The sequence below is a fragment of the Coturnix japonica genome, chromosome 2 (genome assembly GCF_001577835.2).
Source record: "Coturnix japonica isolate 7356 chromosome 2, Coturnix japonica 2.1, whole genome shotgun sequence".
NCBI lineage: Eukaryota > Metazoa > Chordata > Aves > Galliformes > Phasianidae > Coturnix > Coturnix japonica.
In genome coordinates, this window is record NC_029517.1 from 31,397,045 (window position 1) to 31,416,296 (window position 19,252).

The 19,252-nt window shown below is 43.4% G+C and overlaps 2 protein-coding genes across 5 annotated transcripts; one reads left to right on the forward strand and one right to left on the reverse strand.

The window, feature by feature from the left end:
- Positions 1–163: 163 nt before the first annotated feature.
- Positions 164–3,084, reverse strand: DPH3 (diphthamide biosynthesis 3). Its single transcript, XM_015853782.2, has 3 exons — positions 2,956–3,084; positions 2,781–2,855; positions 164–1,885 (listed from the first exon to the last, which is right to left on the reverse strand). The coding sequence occupies exons 1-3, from the start codon at positions 3,061–3,063 to the stop codon at positions 1,820–1,822; spliced, it is 249 nt and encodes an 82-aa protein (XP_015709268.1). The 5' UTR covers positions 3,064–3,084; the 3' UTR covers positions 164–1,819.
- On the forward strand, positions 3,057–18,909 carry OXNAD1 (oxidoreductase NAD binding domain containing 1). Of its 4 annotated transcripts, XM_015853781.2 has the most exons (10): positions 3,057–3,152; positions 3,360–3,434; positions 6,378–6,540; positions 6,806–6,869; positions 9,356–9,462; positions 13,378–13,519; positions 15,500–15,536; positions 15,645–15,742; positions 17,839–17,947; positions 18,543–18,909. In XM_015853781.2, the coding sequence occupies exons 3-10, from the start codon at positions 6,410–6,412 to the stop codon at positions 18,695–18,697; spliced, it is 843 nt and encodes a 280-aa protein (XP_015709267.1). In that variant the 5' UTR covers positions 3,057–3,152; positions 3,360–3,434; positions 6,378–6,409; the 3' UTR covers positions 18,698–18,909. The 4 variants fall into 4 exon arrangements, with proteins under 4 accessions (XP_015709267.1, XP_015709263.1, XP_015709266.1 ...); XM_015853777.2 differs by having other exon boundaries at positions 15,500–15,742; XM_015853780.2 differs by lacking the exon at positions 3,057–3,152 and adding an exon at positions 3,177–3,248 and having other exon boundaries at positions 15,500–15,742; positions 18,543–18,758.
- Positions 18,910–19,252: the final 343 nt, after the last annotated feature.

Sequence of the window (19,252 nt, forward strand, 5' to 3'; positions counted from 1 at the left end):
TGCTACAGAAAATAATTTCAGAGCTTGTATTAGGACACACCAAATCAAATACAGCCGATACTTCTGAGTACACATCCCCTAGTGTTCCTTTTTAACTTTAACACGGTTTTACCTGGAAAACCTCTGGAAAACAAAGCAGCTGTAGTTCGAATGGCAGCTTAAATGGGGTTCCTGCATTTATTGATAGACTAAAAACCACTTATTTTCAGCCAGCCTGGAAAGATTTTGGCATTACAACCGCAGCAGAAACTCAGCACCTTCAGAAATCATTGTGACTGGTGCACAAGCAGAGGAAGTAACAGCCCATTATAATCACTGGTGTAGCTTCAAACATTTTTATTTAAGCATAAGTCAAAATAAATATTTATAGCTAACCAAATTTCCCCAGCACTTTGTGGAGCACAGACATTTAAGTCCCAGGAGCGACACCTGGTGGTTACGTACAGAAACAACGCGGGTTGTGCATGTTGCCTTCAAAACTTCCTGTTGCAGGGTGTCAGCTCCTGCCTGCTTTTGTTTTAAGCAGTAATTAGGTTTGTTTCCCACATTCACAGAATGTTGCAAATACAAAAATAACCAAATCCGAGACATCAGTAAGACCTGCTCATCTCTTGTGCCTGGAGTGAAAAGATGATATAAATGCTGCACAAATATTTTCCCCTAAACTTCCCGGATGTCACATCCTACTAAAACACACAAATTATCACCATTTAAAATAAGTATTTAAGTGCAGTGGGCTGTGATTCAAGAAGTCTTGGAACCAAGGTACTTTGGAGCACATTCTTGCAACTTTCTTCTGTCCTAAAAACGTTCCTTTTCATTATTGAATAAAGTGAACAGTCTGCCAGGAAATGACAGAACCCAACAAAACAAGACTTACAAATCCAGAAACAGAACAGACAAATACAGCCTGTTTTATATTTGCTGCAAGAATCAAACCACAACGTGACTGGGGGTTGGACTCGATGATCTCTAGACGTCCCTTAAACCCCTACAATTCTGTGATAATGTGATTGAGAAAATATGGGCAAAGAAGAATCCACTTTGAGTTCAATTTCATTCATCTATTACTAACTGTACAGGGGCAAAAATTGTTGCTTTCTGTTCATTTTCACACAGTGCACACAAATACAAACCATTGTGTCAGACAGCCCTTTGATACAGCTACCAAAGCTGCTTCTGCTGCAACCCAGTACGGTTATGAATCCAACTGCACTTTCCTTCCACTCACAGGAGTGAAACGATGTACCAGCAGCACAGGTTCTGGATCTCATTATCTCCCCCTACTCGGTATATGCTGGAACTATGAGGGCACCAAACCAAGGAGATGGTAAGTTGCATCAAAACTTCAGTTCTTTACAGCGTCCTACAGAACCATGGAGTCCTACTGACTTCTACATTCGTCCCCCAACATTTCAGCTCTCTGTGCTATTTCATGCTGGTATCCACCCACACTAAATATACTGAACTTGTCCGTATAGTCTAAGAGACAACTGCCGGGTAACTGTTCTAATTTCAGTGTAGAGCAACACTATACGCATCTTCTGCATATTAAGTCAAATTAGGATCGTAGTCCTGGTCTTCTAGAGTACGTATCCCAGCTAATACGAATTAAATGCTCAGCTCTATTGGAAACAAACAAACAAACAAACAACTCATTCATGCTGATGCCCCCAAAAATTTCAAGTTATTAAGACAGACAATTATTGCACGTGTCTCTCACAGCAGCAAGAACTTCCAGGCGGCGCAACGTCTCTTCCCAAAATTGTCATTCCCACACTTGCTTATGTTAAAGCAGCAACAGTTCATGATGGATTCATCAGCACTTTACCAGTTCTTTGCTTGCCAAAGGTTCTGCAATGACTTCATCGCGCATGAACTGCTCCTAGAGACAGCAAGCAGAGTTTTAGTTGGCTTTTATTTTTGTCTCGGATCTCCTCTTCCTCAGGAATGCATCAAATAACCATTTTGTTTTCTAGTCTGGGTGTAACTGGCACAAAATTTTCTCCCCAAAGATCAAAGTATGGCTTCAGTTGGAAAGGACCTTAGAAGCCCCCCCAGTTCCAACCCCCTGCTTTGGGCAGAGATGCCAACCACTAAGATCAGGCTTCCCAGGGCACAACCCAACCTGGCCATGTCACCTTCACAGATGGGGCACCCACAGCTCCTCTGGGCAGCCTGTAGCACTGCCCCACCAGCCCATGAATGATAAAATTCTCCTTAACATCTAACCCAGATCTCCTCTCCTATATTTTAAAGCCAGTCCCCCTGATCCTATCGCTATCAGACTGTGTAAACAGGAAGGTTGTTTTATTTTGTTTTGAAATAAGCTTCCTTTAGGTACTTTATGACCACAATAAGGCCTCCCCCCAGCCTTCTCTTCTCCAGGCTGAGCAGGCCCAGCTCCCACAGCCCGTCATCACAGTGAGGTGCTTTAGCCCTCCATCATCCTTATGGCCCTCCTCCACACCCATGTCTTTTGCGTGCTGGGAGCCCCAGGCCTGCACAGAGCACTGCAGATGCAATGTACAGCATGCCCTGTAATTAACAAAAGATATTTGGCCAGATGACCACTGCTGGAGTCACGGGGACTGTTTTGCCTGCATTTCATTCCAGCACGTTCCAAAGGCACAACAGGAGACGCGGGGGACCAGGAAAACAATTAGGATAGGAGACAAAAGGAAAGGCCACCGGCTGCCCACCAGCCACATCCCGTTTTTCTATGAGACCTTTATAAACAACCACGGCACCTTCCTCAGGAATGAGGAGCCCGCACTCACCTGGTCGTAGATGACTCGCAGGATGAGGGAGCAGCTGGGGCAGGTGGCCACGTCCTCCCCGTTCTCCAGGTCCTCCTGCAACAGCCCCACGGGACACGGTCACGGACCGGGACACGGTCACACACGGGCCCACACTCCCTAAGGCCGCCTCCCCCTCCCCGCCCCCCGCCGTTACCCGCGTGATGAGGAAGCGGTCCCCGCAGGGACACGGGTAGCTGTACGTTTCCGTCTCCTCGTCGTACTCGAAGTCTTCGATCTCCACCTCATCGTGGAACACCGCCATGACTCCGGCATGCAACGGGGACGAAACGGAAGGAGAGGGGACGAACTTCCGCGCGACGGCGGCGCTGTGGGTGACGTGAGGCGGTGCCGGTACGGGCTGTGGGGCGGCATGGCGGCGGTGCCCCCTATGGCCGGTGTCCGATGGGGGCACGGCCTAACGGGAGGCGGCGGGGATGGGGGCCTGTGGTGTGTGTGGATCGGAGGGAAAGCGCTTCGCCTTTGGGGTGTGGGTGGGTTGTACCCCCTCGTTGCTCTCAGCCTGGCTCGGGTCCGCTCACAGTCCGTGTCTCCCTTCAGATGCGGTAGGACTGAGGGAAGAAGAGGCCGCAGCGGTCGATGTGATGCGTTAACACAGGGCCTGTGGCTCGCAGGGTAAGGAGAACCAGCTGTAATGCGGGGACAAGGCACAGAAGAAGCGCTCATTGCTCTCAGATCGATGGAAGAAAGGGAGGGTTTGGAGAACCCTTGGTGAACCAAGAACATAAAACTGATGTACCTTTGTATTGCATTTCAAAGTTGGGCCGCATATTTACCAGCAGATGTCACTGTGGTTGGTAGCAATTAATTGCAGAAAGGGTTTTTGAAGCAAGCAACGTGCTTATAGGAGAAACGAAGGCGGATTTACAAGCACTAAGAAATACCTTTTGGCTTACTATAAACATCTTCCTAAGCTTGGTAAATGAAAGGTACTTTTGGCTGAAAATTGATAGTAGGTTGCTCTGAAAGTAATGCCTCCCTGTGTGTGTCTTTGTGGATGTGTGGTGTGGGTTGACATGCCTGAGGGCTGGGGTGTCATCCAGAGAGTCTTAGACAGGCTTAAGCAGGAGCCCAGACAAACCTCATGAGGGTTCAGTAAATGCAAGTGCAAGGTCTTGCGCCTCGGTCATGGCGACCCCCACATCAGTACAAGCTGGGTGATGTAAGGATAGAGTACAACCCTGCCAAAAAGGACTTGGCAGGCTGGTCATGAGCCAGCAATGTGCCCTTGCAGGCCAGAAAGCCAATCATATCTTTGGCTGCATCAAAAACAGCAGGGTGAGGGAGGTGATCCTGCCCCTCTTCTGCTCTGAGCTGGAGAGACCTCACCTGGAGTACTGCATCCAGATGTGGAGACCTCGGTATAGGAGAGATGTGGACTTGTTGGAGCCTGTCCAGAGGAGAGCCACAAAAATGATCCAAGGGATGGAACACCTCTCCTGTGAGGACAGACTGGGAGAGCTGGGGCTCATTGGCTCTGGGGAAACCTGAGAGTGGCCTTTCAGTATCTGAAGGGGGCAATAAGAAGTGGAGACTCTTTAGCAGGGTTTGTTGTGATAGGACAAGGGGAAATTGTTTCAAACTAAAGGAGAGGGGAGATTCAGGTTGAATACGAGGAAGAAATCTTTTATGATAAGGGTGGTGGAGTACTGGAATAGATTGCCCAGATTGGTGGTAGAATCCCCATCCCTGGAGACATTTAAGGTCAGGCTGGATGGGAAGCAACCTCATCCAGCTGTAGGTATTGCTGTTCATGGGAGGAGAGTGGATCTGGATGACCTTTAATCGTGAATCACAGATGTTGGAAAAGATCTCCAAAATCATCCAGTCCAAACGTCCACCTACCACCAATATTTTCCCCACTAAACCATGTCCCTTAGTACATCTAAATATGTCTTGAACACTCAGCCATGTCCCTGGGCAGCCTGTTCCAGTGCCTAACCCCACTTTCAGAGAACTTTGTCCTAATATCTAACCTAAATCTCCCCTGGGGAAACTTCAGGCTATTCCCTCTACTCCATGTTAACAGTTATGCAGGAGGAGAAGCTGACCCCTACTTCACCACAACTCTTTTCACACAGTTATAGAGAGTGACGAGGTCTCCCCTGTGCCTCATGCAGACTGAACAGTCCCAGGTCCCTCAGCCACTCTCCATAAGAGCTGCACTCCAGACTTCTCACAGCTTTATTGCCCTTCTCTGGACACACTCCAGGGCCTCAATATCTTTCTTGTAGTGAGTGGCCCAAAACTGAACACTCTACTTAAGGTGTGGCCTCATCAGTACTGAGTACACAAGGATGATCACCTCCCTGCTCCTGCTGGCAATGCTATTTCTGATACAAGCCAGGATGCCACTGGCCTCCTTTGCCACCTGGGCACACTGCTGGCTCACGTTCAGCCAAACATCAGCCAACACCCCTGGGTCTGTTTCTTCCATACAGTCTTCCAGCTGCTCTGCCCCAGGCCTGTAGCATTGCCTGACATTGTTGTGGCCAAACTTCTGGACCTGGTGCTTGGTGCTGTTTCACTTCATCCCACTGGCCTCAGCCTGTCCAGATCCCTCTGTGAGACCTTCCTATCCCCAGGCAGATCGATGCTTCCTCCCAGCTTAGTGTCATCTGCGAACTTACTGATGGTGCACTCAGTACCCTTGTCCAGGTCATCAATAAAGATATTAAACAGGATAGGCTCTTTATACTGATCCATAGGGAGCGCTGTTCATGACTGGTTGCCAGCTGGATTTAACTCCATTCACCAGCACTCTGGGCCCAGCCCAGCCCTCCACTCATTTCTTTACCCAGCAAATGATGTACCTGTCCAAGGCACGAGCTGCCAGCTTCTCCAGGAGAATACTGCATCAAAGGCTTTGCTGAAATCTGAGTAGCCTTTCCATCATCCACCAGGTGGATCACTTGATCATAGAAGGAGATCAGGTTGGTCAAGCAGGACCTGCCTTTCATGAACCCATGCTGGCTGGGCCTGATCTCCCAGTTGTCCTGCACATGCCATGTGATCTCACTCAAGATGATCTGTTCCATAACCTTCCCTGGCACTGAGGTCAGGCTGACAGGCCTGTAGTTCTCCAGATCCTCCTTACAACCCTTCTTGTAGATGGGAATCACACTGTCAAGCTTCCAGACCTCTGAGACCTCTCCAGTTGACCAGGAATGCTGATAGATTGTGGAAAGCATCTTGGCAATCACCTTTACCAGCTCCATCAGCACCCTTGGGTGAATCCCTTCTGGTCCCTGGGACTTTGTGACAGTCTGGATGGAAGGGACCTTTAAACAGTTCTTTGATTCTATTAATTTCCATGCAAATGACAGCAGATACAAAGAGCACAATAACACTATTTGGTAAAGTGAAGTATCCTAATCTTGCTGATGGTACATTCTGTCACAATCATCCAAGTTATTAGTGAAGTTAATAAACAATATCAGCCTTCAGATTCAGGGTAAACTTGGTTATTAGCCAGCTGTCTTGCTGACTTTTATATAAGCACAAGCCACGTCAGACAGTGGGTATTTTATTTAATAAGTATTTATATGGATTTTGCAGGAGCTGGTGATTCTAAAGACAGCCTGGTTATCATGGCTCGTGTTACCACTTACATGGGCTGTACTATCCCTCACTTACTGAGAAGTGCCTGCAGACTTTGTCCTGCTCAATCTGCGCTGGTGGTGTTGAGGCACTGCGCTTCTTGTTACTGTACAGCGAATGGGTAAGTCAACCATCTACTAACACTTCTAGTTTTTGAAGAGAATGTCATGAAAACACTTTGAAATAACAAATGACAAATTATTACAGGCCTGTAAATACTCCGTAACCTCCAAATTATATTGTTGCATATAACTCTGATTCAGAACTGTGCCGGCTGGAATGTACGCTGGGTTACACTGACAAATGATTGGATCAATAGAAATCCATACCAATAAGACACAGTAGCACAGCCGTCAAGATGACGATTCGTTTGCTTCTTGTTGCAGCACAATACAATCAAAAAGGAAAATGGATCACCTGGAGAGAACAGCAAATAATTTCCGCCAGGAGGTCAGTGTTCTGTTCTTTAGGGTGTAAGTTTTCTTTTTGGTGAAGAAATTGAGTAATTGTATTTGATTCATAGGCTTTATTTTCTCTTCAGATGGAGTCTCTTTCACATTTTTCCCCCTCGTTTTTTGTATTTGATACTGTTGTAAAAGTGGTGGATTTTGTGGTCAGTAGAGGAGATGTAGTAAGATCGTGCCGGTCAGCAAAGCTGCTTTGGAAACCATTTGTCTCAGAGCTGTGCTTTGAGAGCTCATGTTACAGAGCTCATGTCTGGCATTAGCACTTCCTTGGGTAGGGGCCAGCAGCCTTTCACGTGGGTCTGACGCTGCATTAGCTCAGTGCATGGACAGAGTGACTGTGTAGCAACAGGTGCAGATGCCCATTTTTGCTTCTGACACGGACAAAAGCCTTGCAGTTTTGCAACCATGTTTTCATCTAATTCTAATGGCTTGGCTTGCTTACTTTTTCTGCTTAGAAAAATGGGGGACAGCTTGAAAATAAATGGAAAGGTGATGAGAGCTCTGAGCTGGTACAGACAGCTGCATAAGGCCTGGGGTCTGAAGGAAGCTGTATGAGTTAGGAGGAAGAACTGGGCTCAGTGGATGTCGGGGGAAGTTCTTCACAGAGACAGTGGTGAGGTGCTGGCACAGACTGCCCAGAGAGGCTGTGGATGCTCCATCCCTGGAGGTGTTCAAGACCAGGTTGGATGGGGCCCTAGTCTAGTACTGAGTCTGGAGGCTGGTGTCTGCCTGTGGCAGGGGGGCTGGATCTTGATGATCTTTGGGATCCCTTCCAACCCAAGCCGTTCTATGATTCAGTTCTGTGAGAAATTCTCCGCATGTCAGAGGGTTGTTTCTTTTTTTAAATGCTTGATTTATTCTTTGTTACTTTTTCCCCAACCACTTTAAAATCAGTTTATTTTAAATCCTCTGCTTGGCTTTGAATTCCATATAATCAGCAGCTGGCTTCTCCTAGTCTGTATTGCCTTTTTTGGCCATTGCAGTCCTTTAGAAAGATGAAAGAATCATAGGTCTGTATTGCATTAGTGTGTATGCCACACTGTATCACCTGTTGAAGACTGGTAACATGAAGGACAAGGACAAGAACCAGAACAAGTGCCTGACGCTTTGAAATACAATGGCAAGGTCCCAGATGGTGCCCTCCTGTCTCACTGCAGTGTTGCTCATGGCCATCACACTTGTGGTGTTGCAGAAACACTGCCTGAAGGCCTTCCATCACCCTGCCACATTTAACTTCTGTAGTATTAAGGGTTACGTTTCCAGCGCTCTATCAGATGTATTGGCCAAAGAACAAACTGGGGGAGTGCTCAGAAGAGTAAAGAAGGGAAGGAAGAAGATCCAGGCTTTACATCAATTTCCTGCACTTCAAGTTTCTCCATTAAAACAACCATTTAAGTAATTAATCTGACATTTGTCTTGTTAACAGAGAAAGACTGCTTTTCCCTTTTAATAGCGTCTTCTAAAGCGGAAAGGAAATGTTTGCTACTTCATTTTAAATTGGCAAACGCCCTGCTGTTTTGTGGGACAGTAGATGTGTTCAGACGCTGCTTTATGAAGAAATTAATTTCCTGCCATGTGTTTTAAATTAGAGCGTAGCGTCTGAAGGTTTGTTTGTGTTTTTTTAATCTATTTGATCTTACACAAATGAGAAGTGGTGAAGTTGTAGCGAGTTACTCATATTTCCTAATGTGGTAAATGGCATTTCCATCTTTAATAGAGTATGTATATTGGCCTGCTTAGGAAATATATACAGCATTGCTTTATTTGTAGAGGTAAAAATGCAATAATTATCATCCCCTCTCCATCCCTCATCATCAGGCATTTTTATCTTACTATCTATGTTGTACTGATGGGCATCAAAGTGTTTAAATGTAAGTGGGAAACTCCCCACGTGATTCTGTTGCTAGATGTGCTTCTTGTTTCCTTCCTGCCTTCCTCCCACCCTTCCTTCCTCCTTTCCTCCCACCCTTCCACTATGGCTTTCCCATCCCCTCCCATCTGCCAAACAAAACTCTTATGTTAACTAGAAATGAATGTTTGTGTCACAGTTTCCTGCGTTCACAGATCACGTATGTGGTCAGATGAGTATGTGCGTAAATCAGTAACACAAGGCATTCAGTTACTTGAAGCCAGATATGGAACCAGAATTCTCCCAGCGACTTTAGTAGCAGCTGAGCTTTTGCAAGGTTCCTTTGTTAATTTTCATGTCAGATAATTGCTATTGTTGCTGGAAAGGTAAAGGAGCGTTTGCTTTGTGCAAACATGGGGGTCTGTAAGTACAAAAGCATTTCTGCATTCACTAACTGGACCTATTCTTGTTTCTCTGCCACAATGAAAGAACGTTCGTCCTTTAGGTAGTGAAACAGTGCAGGTAACGTGAAGTGCCGGGTATCTCACGTACAGATTCCAGAGTACTTTTGCTGCAAGTACTGTTCACATCATGCAGGTACTTATTTTTTCTTTTGTTAGGTAATTTCACAAGCCAAAGTGTGTGGAATCACCAATGAATCACAGACAGTCAAGAGACTACGTTTGGCCATCACAAACAAAGATTTTACTTTCAAAGCGGGACAGTGGTAAGACCTTCTAATATTTAAGGGAAAAATCACTAGTCAAAGAGCACTGTAAAAAAGTGTTAATGGCCTCTGATAATAGGGCACTGAAAAATGGTAGTCATTGATATAGTAGGATGTCATGATAGGACAAGGGGAAATGGCTTCAGACTAAAAGAGGGCAGATTTAGATTGGATATGAGGAAGAAGTTTTTTGCAGTGAGGGTGGTGAGGTGCTGGAATAGGTTGCCCAGAGAGGTGGTGGAAGCCCAGTGTCCCTGAAGACATCCAAGGCCAGGCTGGACAGAGCTCTGAGCACCTGATCTTGCTGTAGGTGTCCCAGTTCATGGCAGTGGAGTTATACTAGAATACCACTAAGGGTACCTTCCAATGCAAACACTTCCATGTCTCTAAGATGTTTTATTATTCATGCCTCAGAGGAGGTGCTGTTATATGGCTAATTAATATTAAATACTTTAATACTTATTTCTAAAGAGCAAAAGTATTTTTCTTTGGCTTATGTGTGTTACAAGACTTCCTCAATAGTACTTTAGGATTGACTACAGTAGAATATTTCAGTCGGAAGGGGCCTATAAAGATCATCAAGTCCACCCCCCTGTAGGAATGCAGTGGATTTTCATGTTTGTCTTTTTCCTTATTAAGAAATGCTCCCCCTCTTGCTTTTTTTCCCCCTTCGCCCTCAAAGGTTAATTAAAAAATACGAGTAGTTGCTTTTGGCATTGGTCATTTAAAAGATTCTTAAACTTTTTCTTGGCTTAGGCCACCTGAAAGCGGTTTTACTGGAATCAAACTATAGCTGCGAGGGTATTAACAGCATATGTTACTCTTACAGTGTTTATATGCTGGCTTTTTAAATATAGAACCAGAATACAAGATGTTGATTGCAATAATTTGTGCTTGTGGAGTAATTTGCTGCAGTTTTTGCACATGTGCAGTGACTCATATTAAAATTCTTGCTTGCCCGTACCCAGAAAGTTCATTTACCCTCCAAAAATGCTTTAGCAATTATCACGCTGAAAACTGAAAGCTTTAATTATAATCACTCTTTTTCATTTTCTTTTTCTTCTGAAGGGCTCTAATGCTATTGTAAGGGATACAACAACTTCTCTATACTCGCAGCTATAAACTGTGGTCACATTTTTTGATGAGTGGTACAAAACACCAGGCCACAATTTCCTGAGTAGAAAAGGCTGATTTGTTAGAATTCGCCATAGTTGGATGTTACAGACAAAGATTGTCACTACTATGTATATGTATGTGTATGAAAGTGGTTTGTTTAGCCAGCTTCTCAGAATCAAAAGTGAATTTGTTTTGCAGACATGCTGGTAGATGTTGGCCTTTATCTGACTTTAGGTAATCATGAAGACTTGATGCTGTTAACTGTTTTAATCTCCTAGAACAAGCACTGAGGTGTATGTATGTTATAGATAACTTAGTAGAAGTAGCTTTAAGGTTTTGTTTCTCACCTCCTGCAACTGCTAATAGTTACTCTTTTCTTAAGCACTTGGCTTAAGTAGCCCTTAAAAGGAAGAAAATGAAAAGCAACCCTAAGATCTCCACTCTTCTACCTCTTATTGTGCCTTTTCTTTTTGTAAAGTTATATATTATGTTAATTTTTTCCTCTGCAGTTGTTTTTACTTTAGCTGTCACATACTGCGTTTCATCCGAGGCCTTACCCTCCTTGCACACAGCTGAGACATGCCAACAGAAATACAAACTAGTCCACAAGTTATAGTAGACCGTGTTCTGAAACCTCACATCGAGATATAATAGGGAAAGAAGTGCTGACATAAAAAGAGAAGTACACTAGGCATGAGGAATTTCACCCTTACATGTCAAGGAAAACATAACTTGAATGTGAGGTGGGGTTTTACAGCATAAATATAATGTATTATTCTTTTCATTGGTCTGAAGTGTGCGGTAATTTTCCACCAGAGGGTGGTAAAGAGCCGCAGTAGCTTCTTGAGTCTTTGATACAGTATCTGCTACAGAGGAAGAATCATCCTTTGATGCCTTGGATTCTGGCTGTTAAGAGATGCTGAGCTTTATTGCCGGAGGGGCTGCAGAAGCTGAGGACAGCAAAAAACCAAAGTGAGATGCCAGATTTTTTGAGTCTTTTGTTCTCAGGTGTTTGTCTTTGCACTTGCAGTAAACTGACGATTGCACTTTCACAAGCCACCGAGTTTATTAGCCGAGCTGTTTGTATCACCATAGCACTGGGCACTGCTCACTTCAAGAGAAAGAGAGGACAGTTTTCTTTGGAGGGTGAAGCTTTGTAGGGAATGAGCAGGAATGATCTTTTTAATTCAAGTATTAAGCCAGGCGAAGTGCTGCTCTCCTTTATTTGTGGCCTCCATGCAGAATACAGCCTTGGTGCTTAAGGAAAATATTAACACGGTGGAGGCCAGCTACTTCACATTACTCTCATTTAACTAATTCTGAGCTGACTTAACTGCAGCTTGTATTGAGAAATCCTTACAAAGTACCTGGCATCGCTTACCAGTGCTGTTGTTCCCTAAGAGGAGCAGCACAATTGATTTTAAGCATTAGATTTATTGTGAAATACAGCAATTTTGTTATCTGCTGTACAGAATTGATGCATTTAAGTCCTTTGGCAACACCGAGAAGTTTAAGTGTTGGATACTACAAACTTTCCCTACAGTTTGGAGCATCAAAGCCTTACTATCGCGAAAATACCTCACAGTTCATGCATAGTAATGACTTGCCTTCCATTCTGTCCAATTGGAGGCGTTGCAGAAAGTTAGCTGTGTATTCTAACTTCTCATTTCCAGAAGCTGATGCATTGTAGTCATTTATTGCCTTTTGCTGCCAACTGGAAAAAGACATCTGCCACCAGAGGGCAATGCAGTTCAATAAGTAAAGCAGTTCTACTTATTCTAGTAACTTTTCACATAAGGAATTGTTTTATTTTCCTTCAGATATTTCATCTTGCCAAGAAAATAAAGTGTTAATTCAAAAATATATTCCCCAAAGTTTGTTTTCCAATGTTCCTTTGTTTGAGGGAAAAAAATAGAAAATAACGAGGTGTAAGGCAATGGAAAGCACAGCAAGGACAGCAGAGTAGCAAGACCCCAGGCTGCAACAAGCAAGGACTTGCTCAAATGCAACAGTCATGGGCTCAGAAATAAAGAAGCTTCTTACTTTTGGAAGGCCCCAGATACGCAGGGATATCTCTGGAGAGATGCCCTTGTCTCCACTGCCAGCCCTTCAGTGAAGTCTGGGAACAGGTGAATCCCGGCTCCAGCCCTTCTGGTCACTCAGGTGCATTGCATGCAGCTGAGCTTCCCTGGGTTGGCCCTGCCTTCCTACCAGGCGCTCAGTCACGGGTTGGAGCTATGTCTTAGCATTTCCACTACACAAAGGCTCTGAAAAGAGTGGGATTTAAGCCACTCTGTTAGGCCTTATGATATATATATATATATATATATATATTTGCTATTTACTTAAACACTTACAGTTCTGATCTGCTGCAAGTTGATGGTGGTGAGGCATTGGAATGCACTGCCCAGGGAGGTGGTAGAGTCGCCGATCATGGGGGTGTTCAAGAAACGTTTGGACGTTGTGTTGAGGAATATGATTTAGCTGGGAAGTATTGGTGATGGTTGGACTGGATGATCTTCTAGGTATTTTCAACCTTGATGATTCTGTGATTCTGTGATCTAATACTGACGGGAGAACATCTTAAAATCCTGGCAGTACAGTTCAGTAATGGTGATGTTTCTCAGTGACAGTAAGTCAAAGAAAATGATGTTACTCAAGATTAGGTCAGTTTTTCAGAAAAGTTGTGTTCTGCCAGTGAGAATGTTTTAGTGCAGGACATGTAACTGAAATAAAGGCAGCAGGTTTGTTTTAATCACTGTGTTCCACAGTTGCTTTTTGTTTCTGACCAATTTTTAGGGTTGATTTCTTTATTCCTGGTGTATCTGTGATTGGGGGATTCTCAATGTGCTCAAGCCCCGCTATGTTGGAACGAGAAGGAGTGTTAGAGCTTGCGGTGAAGTACACTGACCATCCTCCTGCTCGCTGGATTCACACTGAGGTAAATGAGATTAACTCCTGGTTGTGCATTCTGACATGTTTTCATTTTGGGGGGTACATACTGCCGGTTGTACTTCATCGATGATCTTTCCTATCAACTTCTGTTCTTTTCACATCCTGTTCACTCTGATCTGTGCACTCACTGCTTCCTGTCTGGCATTCCTAACGCTTCAATGTGGCTGCAGGATTTGAATTGATAATTTCTTTCAGGTTTACAAGAATTGGCAATAACTGAGTGATGCTAATCTAGTACTTATCATGAGGCCATCCCTGGTATTTCAGGGTTATATGGAGTTAACTCTACTGGGTCTTTTGGTGACGCTCTTCAGAGGGAATGAGAACCTAACTTCATAATTCCCAGTCTCTGGAGGCTGTTTTAGGACTTTTGATGTCACATTCATTTTGCCATTGATGAATTTTCCGGTTGAATTTAGAGGAAGATCTTTAGTGCGAATGTGAGCTAGTTCAGACGTGGTGCTGTAGAGAGACCTGCCAGGTGTGGATTGACTATTCTATCTAATCAAAAGTACAGCCTTTTACCTGAGAAAAGAATTAACACCCGGCAACCTAGAATTTAAGCAGGTTGGTTGTATGGTGAAACAAAATCTCAATTGCTTAAAGGTTACTTATAAAGGAAGTTGGTATCTCGGAGTAAAAGGCGCCATGGGACCAGTACAGATTTACTTAGTGTAACTTATTTTCAGAGGTATTCGTATTTAATGCGTGGACTGTATGCTTCACTTATCTGAGGCATTTCAGACTAGACAAAAATGAGATTGTTTTGGTCTAAAACTGCTTATTTCCACTAAAGATACCGTATCCTCTGTCCTCCCTCTGCAGCGTGAATCTGGAACACTTCTGGATTCATGCTTATTTCTAATGGTGAAATTTAGTGAGAAAGCCTGCACTTTACATTGAAAATGGAGAGAAATTAGTTTCAGATTCTAAGTGCTGACTGCCTTAGTTATAGCTGAGTGGTTACATTTCTATGCAGTGATTAGCAAAGACAAGAAACCTTGTTCTCAGTGGTTGTGTTTGCTGCTTGATTCTGTGCAGGACCTGCTGAGGGCCTCCTTCCTTTTAGAACTGTTGAGTGTTCAGGTCTTTGCTTACTATGCAGTCAGTGATGGAAATCTTTTTGTTTCAGTTACTGTTTTTCTCCTTTTTTTTCCCCTCCTCCTTTCGTTTACCCACCCTGGATACGGTCTGAAATGAGCTGTGTTTTCTGCTCCTGCTGATTTTGTTAACTTCCAGTGATGTGGGAGAACTCATCTGCCTCTTCTGTGCTACATTTTCACCCTCCAACAAGCAGTACTCAGTTCCCAAGAGGACAGTGACCCAAATGTTTTACTTACTGTAGTTTAGTTTTCCATACATCCCACCACGCTTTGGCAAGTTTATCCTAAGAATCATTTCTCTTCTGTCCCAGGAGGGAGGGGAGGTTTTCACTCTGTTTTTCTTCTGCAGTTCTCAAGCTGCAAATGCAGAAGTGGCTCTGCAAGAAATACTCCTGTGGGTACTTGCTTCACTGCTGGGTGGTTTCTTATTGTTTGGAATGGGACAGAAAATCTTGTCTGTGCAACTCATTCTGACTTCCACGTCCTCAGCAGCAGGGCCTCTTCTGACACGAGCCTGTGCTTGGGTAAAATCATGATCTCGCATGTTAACCTTGGGTTTTCACATCAAATACTGCTGTTGGAAAACATGAATCATTCCTCTTTCAGCTCTTTTGGGGGCGGAAAGGGGGACGTGCTGTCCCGCCTTATCAGAAGACTGAAACTTCTGAAAGTAGCAACAGATCTCTAGAGAACACTGCAACAGATAACTTCGGATTACTGCATTTATTTTACAGTCCCTTTGTTTTCTCTCATTGGTCAGTAAGAATAAAAACTCCCAGTTCAGCGCATCTTGTGACTCTGTGGTGCAAGCAGACTATTTCGGACTTGTTTTTTGAAATTAATTATTTTCTTTTCCATCCTAGTGCACTCTTGACTCAGAAGTGGCTCTGCGAGTGGGAGGTGATTTCTTCTTTGATCCTCAGCCTGGTGACACCCCTGTAAAACTAGTGCTGATAGCAGGGGGTGTTGGAATTAACCCCTTGTTTTCTATACTGCTGCATGTCGCAGATCTTCACGGATACCAAGAGAGTAAAGGAAACGGTTACAAAATGGGAACAGTGGCGCTGTACTACAGTGCAAAAAGTACAAGTGAACTCTTATTTAAGGTAAATGCTAACTAGAAAAAAACCCAACTCTAATGTTCGGCAATTAGTATGTGTGTCATCCTGTTGCCAGGTCACAGAGAACCCCTTCTGTCTGTGTAAGGCATCTTTCAGACAGGCAGAAGTCACTTCCTGCCTCAGATCCCATCTGTGTTTTGTTACTTAAGCACAAATAATATGCATACGTACCAATTTCAGATGTTGTTGGGTATACCTGCTTGCATTGATTTCACTGGTAAACTGAGCAGCCCTGCATGGCTGCATTTTCCTATCATCTTGTAAGAGCATCATGGTATATCAGACATCATATATACTGTAATATATTTGTCTGTATGTATAGTAGTAGTATGCGTAATGCTGTATACTGTAATAGGATAACCACAGAACTTCAGTACAGTGTTGAATTTAGAGACTAGTAAGAGCAATTATATCCAAAGAGAAAACTTTCCAAACTCATAGGGAAGCTTTGTTGGTAATACATTATTATTGGGTACTAGTGTATGAATGAGGGAGTTATCAGCAGTTCTTATGAGGCACTTGTAACAGGACTTGGTAAGTGTTTACACACATTTATGACACATTCAGCCATTAAGGGCTACTGATGATGTTTTAGGGTCTCATTAGCACAGCTTCTGTAAAGAAGCATCCCTAGTGATGCTTTCTCTGAAGAACAGAACTATTAAGATCAAGGTGAAAGTTGATGATTATTCCAGACACGATGTAAAGGATCCATTACTAGTTCTGCCCAGAGCACTGAGGAAACAGGATTACTGGGCTCTGTGTTGTTGGGAGACTGACACATACATCACCATGAGGAACTCCTAGGTTTTTGCTGATGTTCTGGAAGACACATTCCCTGAAGCAGCAGCCTACATATACTGCTGTCCTTCGGCTTGTCAGCCTACTGTTCTCAGCTTGGTACTTGTTTTGCATGTGCTCTGGTTTCACTGCTTTGAAAATCTTGTTCTCTGAAATAAGAAGAGCACACAGTCTTAAGATTACAATTACAAATTATTAACACGACTGCTTCGAGATGCCATTTAGCTCATTTCATGTGGATTGAATGTCGTCCTTTATTGTGGCTGGGGCAGTGGGATAGGTGTGTTCCCTTAGGTCTGTACTGCTCAGCTGTTTGCTTTAGTGTGCACAACAGCTTATGAGGCTGCAGAGATCCTGCTGAGCTGTTCACATTCTCCTTTATTTGGTTAAAGAGAGCCTGTCTGTAGCTCTAGGATACTGTAAAACATATCATGGTGGTTTATGTCCCATGAATCACACCTGCCACTCTCTGTCCTTGTCTCTGAGTTACAGAGAGGTAGGTTACAAGTAGGTGCTGAGAATGACCGCAGCATTATTTAAACATGTTAAGCTCTGCCTTAAGCTGCTTCAGTACACATTCCAGGTAGGTCTTGGGACTGTACATGGTTCCACATGGAGGAGACAGGAGTTTACAGTCCTGTTCAGACCAGTGAAAGTGGAGGTACATTAGAGGTACTAGTGGAACAGTGTACAGCAGTACCTTATCTGCTGTTCTTTATTCCCCATCTTTTTATGGAGTCAGAATATATTTTGTTTTGTTTTTAATTATGATCTGAACCGATGCCGTTGGGTTTGTGGTGGTAACTACCACAGTTGTGAATTACACCATAGTTGGTTTTACTTGGAGAAGGACTGAAAGGATCTGATGTTCTTACAAGGTAAAGAAGCTGGGACTCAAAATGCTTATATATTGCATATTTTTGTTCTTTTCCACATGGAAAACAAATATGGAAATGAAAAAACCCACAGAGGTATATGGAGGAAAAAAACCAGGAGAGGACACACGTAACTCATTCTTAGATCCAAATCTTACAAATTACAACCTATTGTAAAACAGGAGGAAAGCGCTAACAACAGCTGGTAGCATATTCAGGTTCCAGGTATAGAAATTCAGCATACTTGTGTAGATCAGCCCTTTGAAGTCAAACCCACAGAGCACTCAGCGCTGAAATGCAAAAGTTGTGGTACTCGCTCATGATCGCTGCTGTTCTGGGACAGTGTGCAAACATCTGCTTTGATTTAATAGCTTGTGGTACAAGAAAGTATGTTTAACATTACAGAAAAATATTCTTGGTTTGATGACTGCATTTCCTGGAAAGATCACATGTCGTTTCCACGTTACCCAGCAGAGTTCACCCATCTGTGAAGAACTTCAGCCCCACGTCACAGGTACATACAGTGGCACTGGGCTCATTTCACCAGTGCTGTTTGATTACCTCCTTGAGGGGGAAGTTGCATACAACTAGTTCTACTGTACGCCTACCTACATAAGTTAGTATTTTTAAAGGTTAAAGAGCTAAACACAAATAATCTCAGCCTATGTATTATGCTTTGGGGAAAAGTTATACTTCTGCAGTTTTTGTTTTTCCTTCGACTGAAGTGCTTCTGCTAAACTTCACACTGGTATTTCCCACTGAAATCTTATTCCAGCAACCAGTATTTACTTTGCTTAAGCCCGATGAAGGATGAGATGACTGTTTGCAAGAGGCACTTCATCACATTTCCATTTTTGTTGTATTTGTCTTCAAGATAATTATCTGGGTTTTCATCTGAATGTGGGGTTTTTAGTTGTATATCCCTTGGGTTCCAACTGGAAGTAGGGATCTAAATCCCCAGGAAACCAAATCATTCTGTAAGCTTCAAAACTTACCTGTTATCCCTAACCAGGCCTGACACTTTTAAGGACTGAGCACCTGCAATACCACAACTCATTCCTTTTGAAATTACAGGAGTGAATATTTCTGTTCTCTTTTGTTTTTGTCAGAGGGAAGAATATCTGAAAAGGATCTGGAAAAACATGTATCTGAGGATACTTTGTGGTACATCTGTGGTCCGCCTCCAATGATAGAATCTATATCCAAGCTGCTGTACAAGTCTGGTGTTCACAGGAACTGCGTTTTCTTTGAGAAATGGTGGTAATGAACAGAAAATAAATCGGTTTTGGTGTATTCCAATGAGATAAAATGTACAGAAGATGGACTCGAATTGCTTGGAAGATTTTATTTCATAGATTAAGCCGTCCTCAATCCTGACAGGGTTTAATTTAACGGTAATACAACTGTAACACGGTGCTGCCACTTTTGAAAGGAAAAGTGATTTTATATTAAAGCCATCAGCTGTTCTGGTTTGTGGATGGTTTGCCTACTTCTGGGTAGCAGCGCATTTTCTTTCATATTGTTTGGGGAAAAAAAGGCTCTCAAAACCTCCCTCTTTGAAGGTGTGATGGTGCTTCGGAGCACAAAGCCAATGTTTTGTGCCTCTAGTTGACAGAAAAACAGCACAGAAATACTGTGAATAATTAGAAGAAAGGCACACTGAGAGAGAATTAGTTTAGTTAATGGTCAAAATAGTTCAGGTCTTTATGCGGTAGATTCCCAGTGTATACCTGAACACTTCAAAAAGGAGACCTAAATTACTGAAAACACTAATTAATACATTATTTTCAAGTGGTAGATGTGGCCTCTTTGTTAGCAG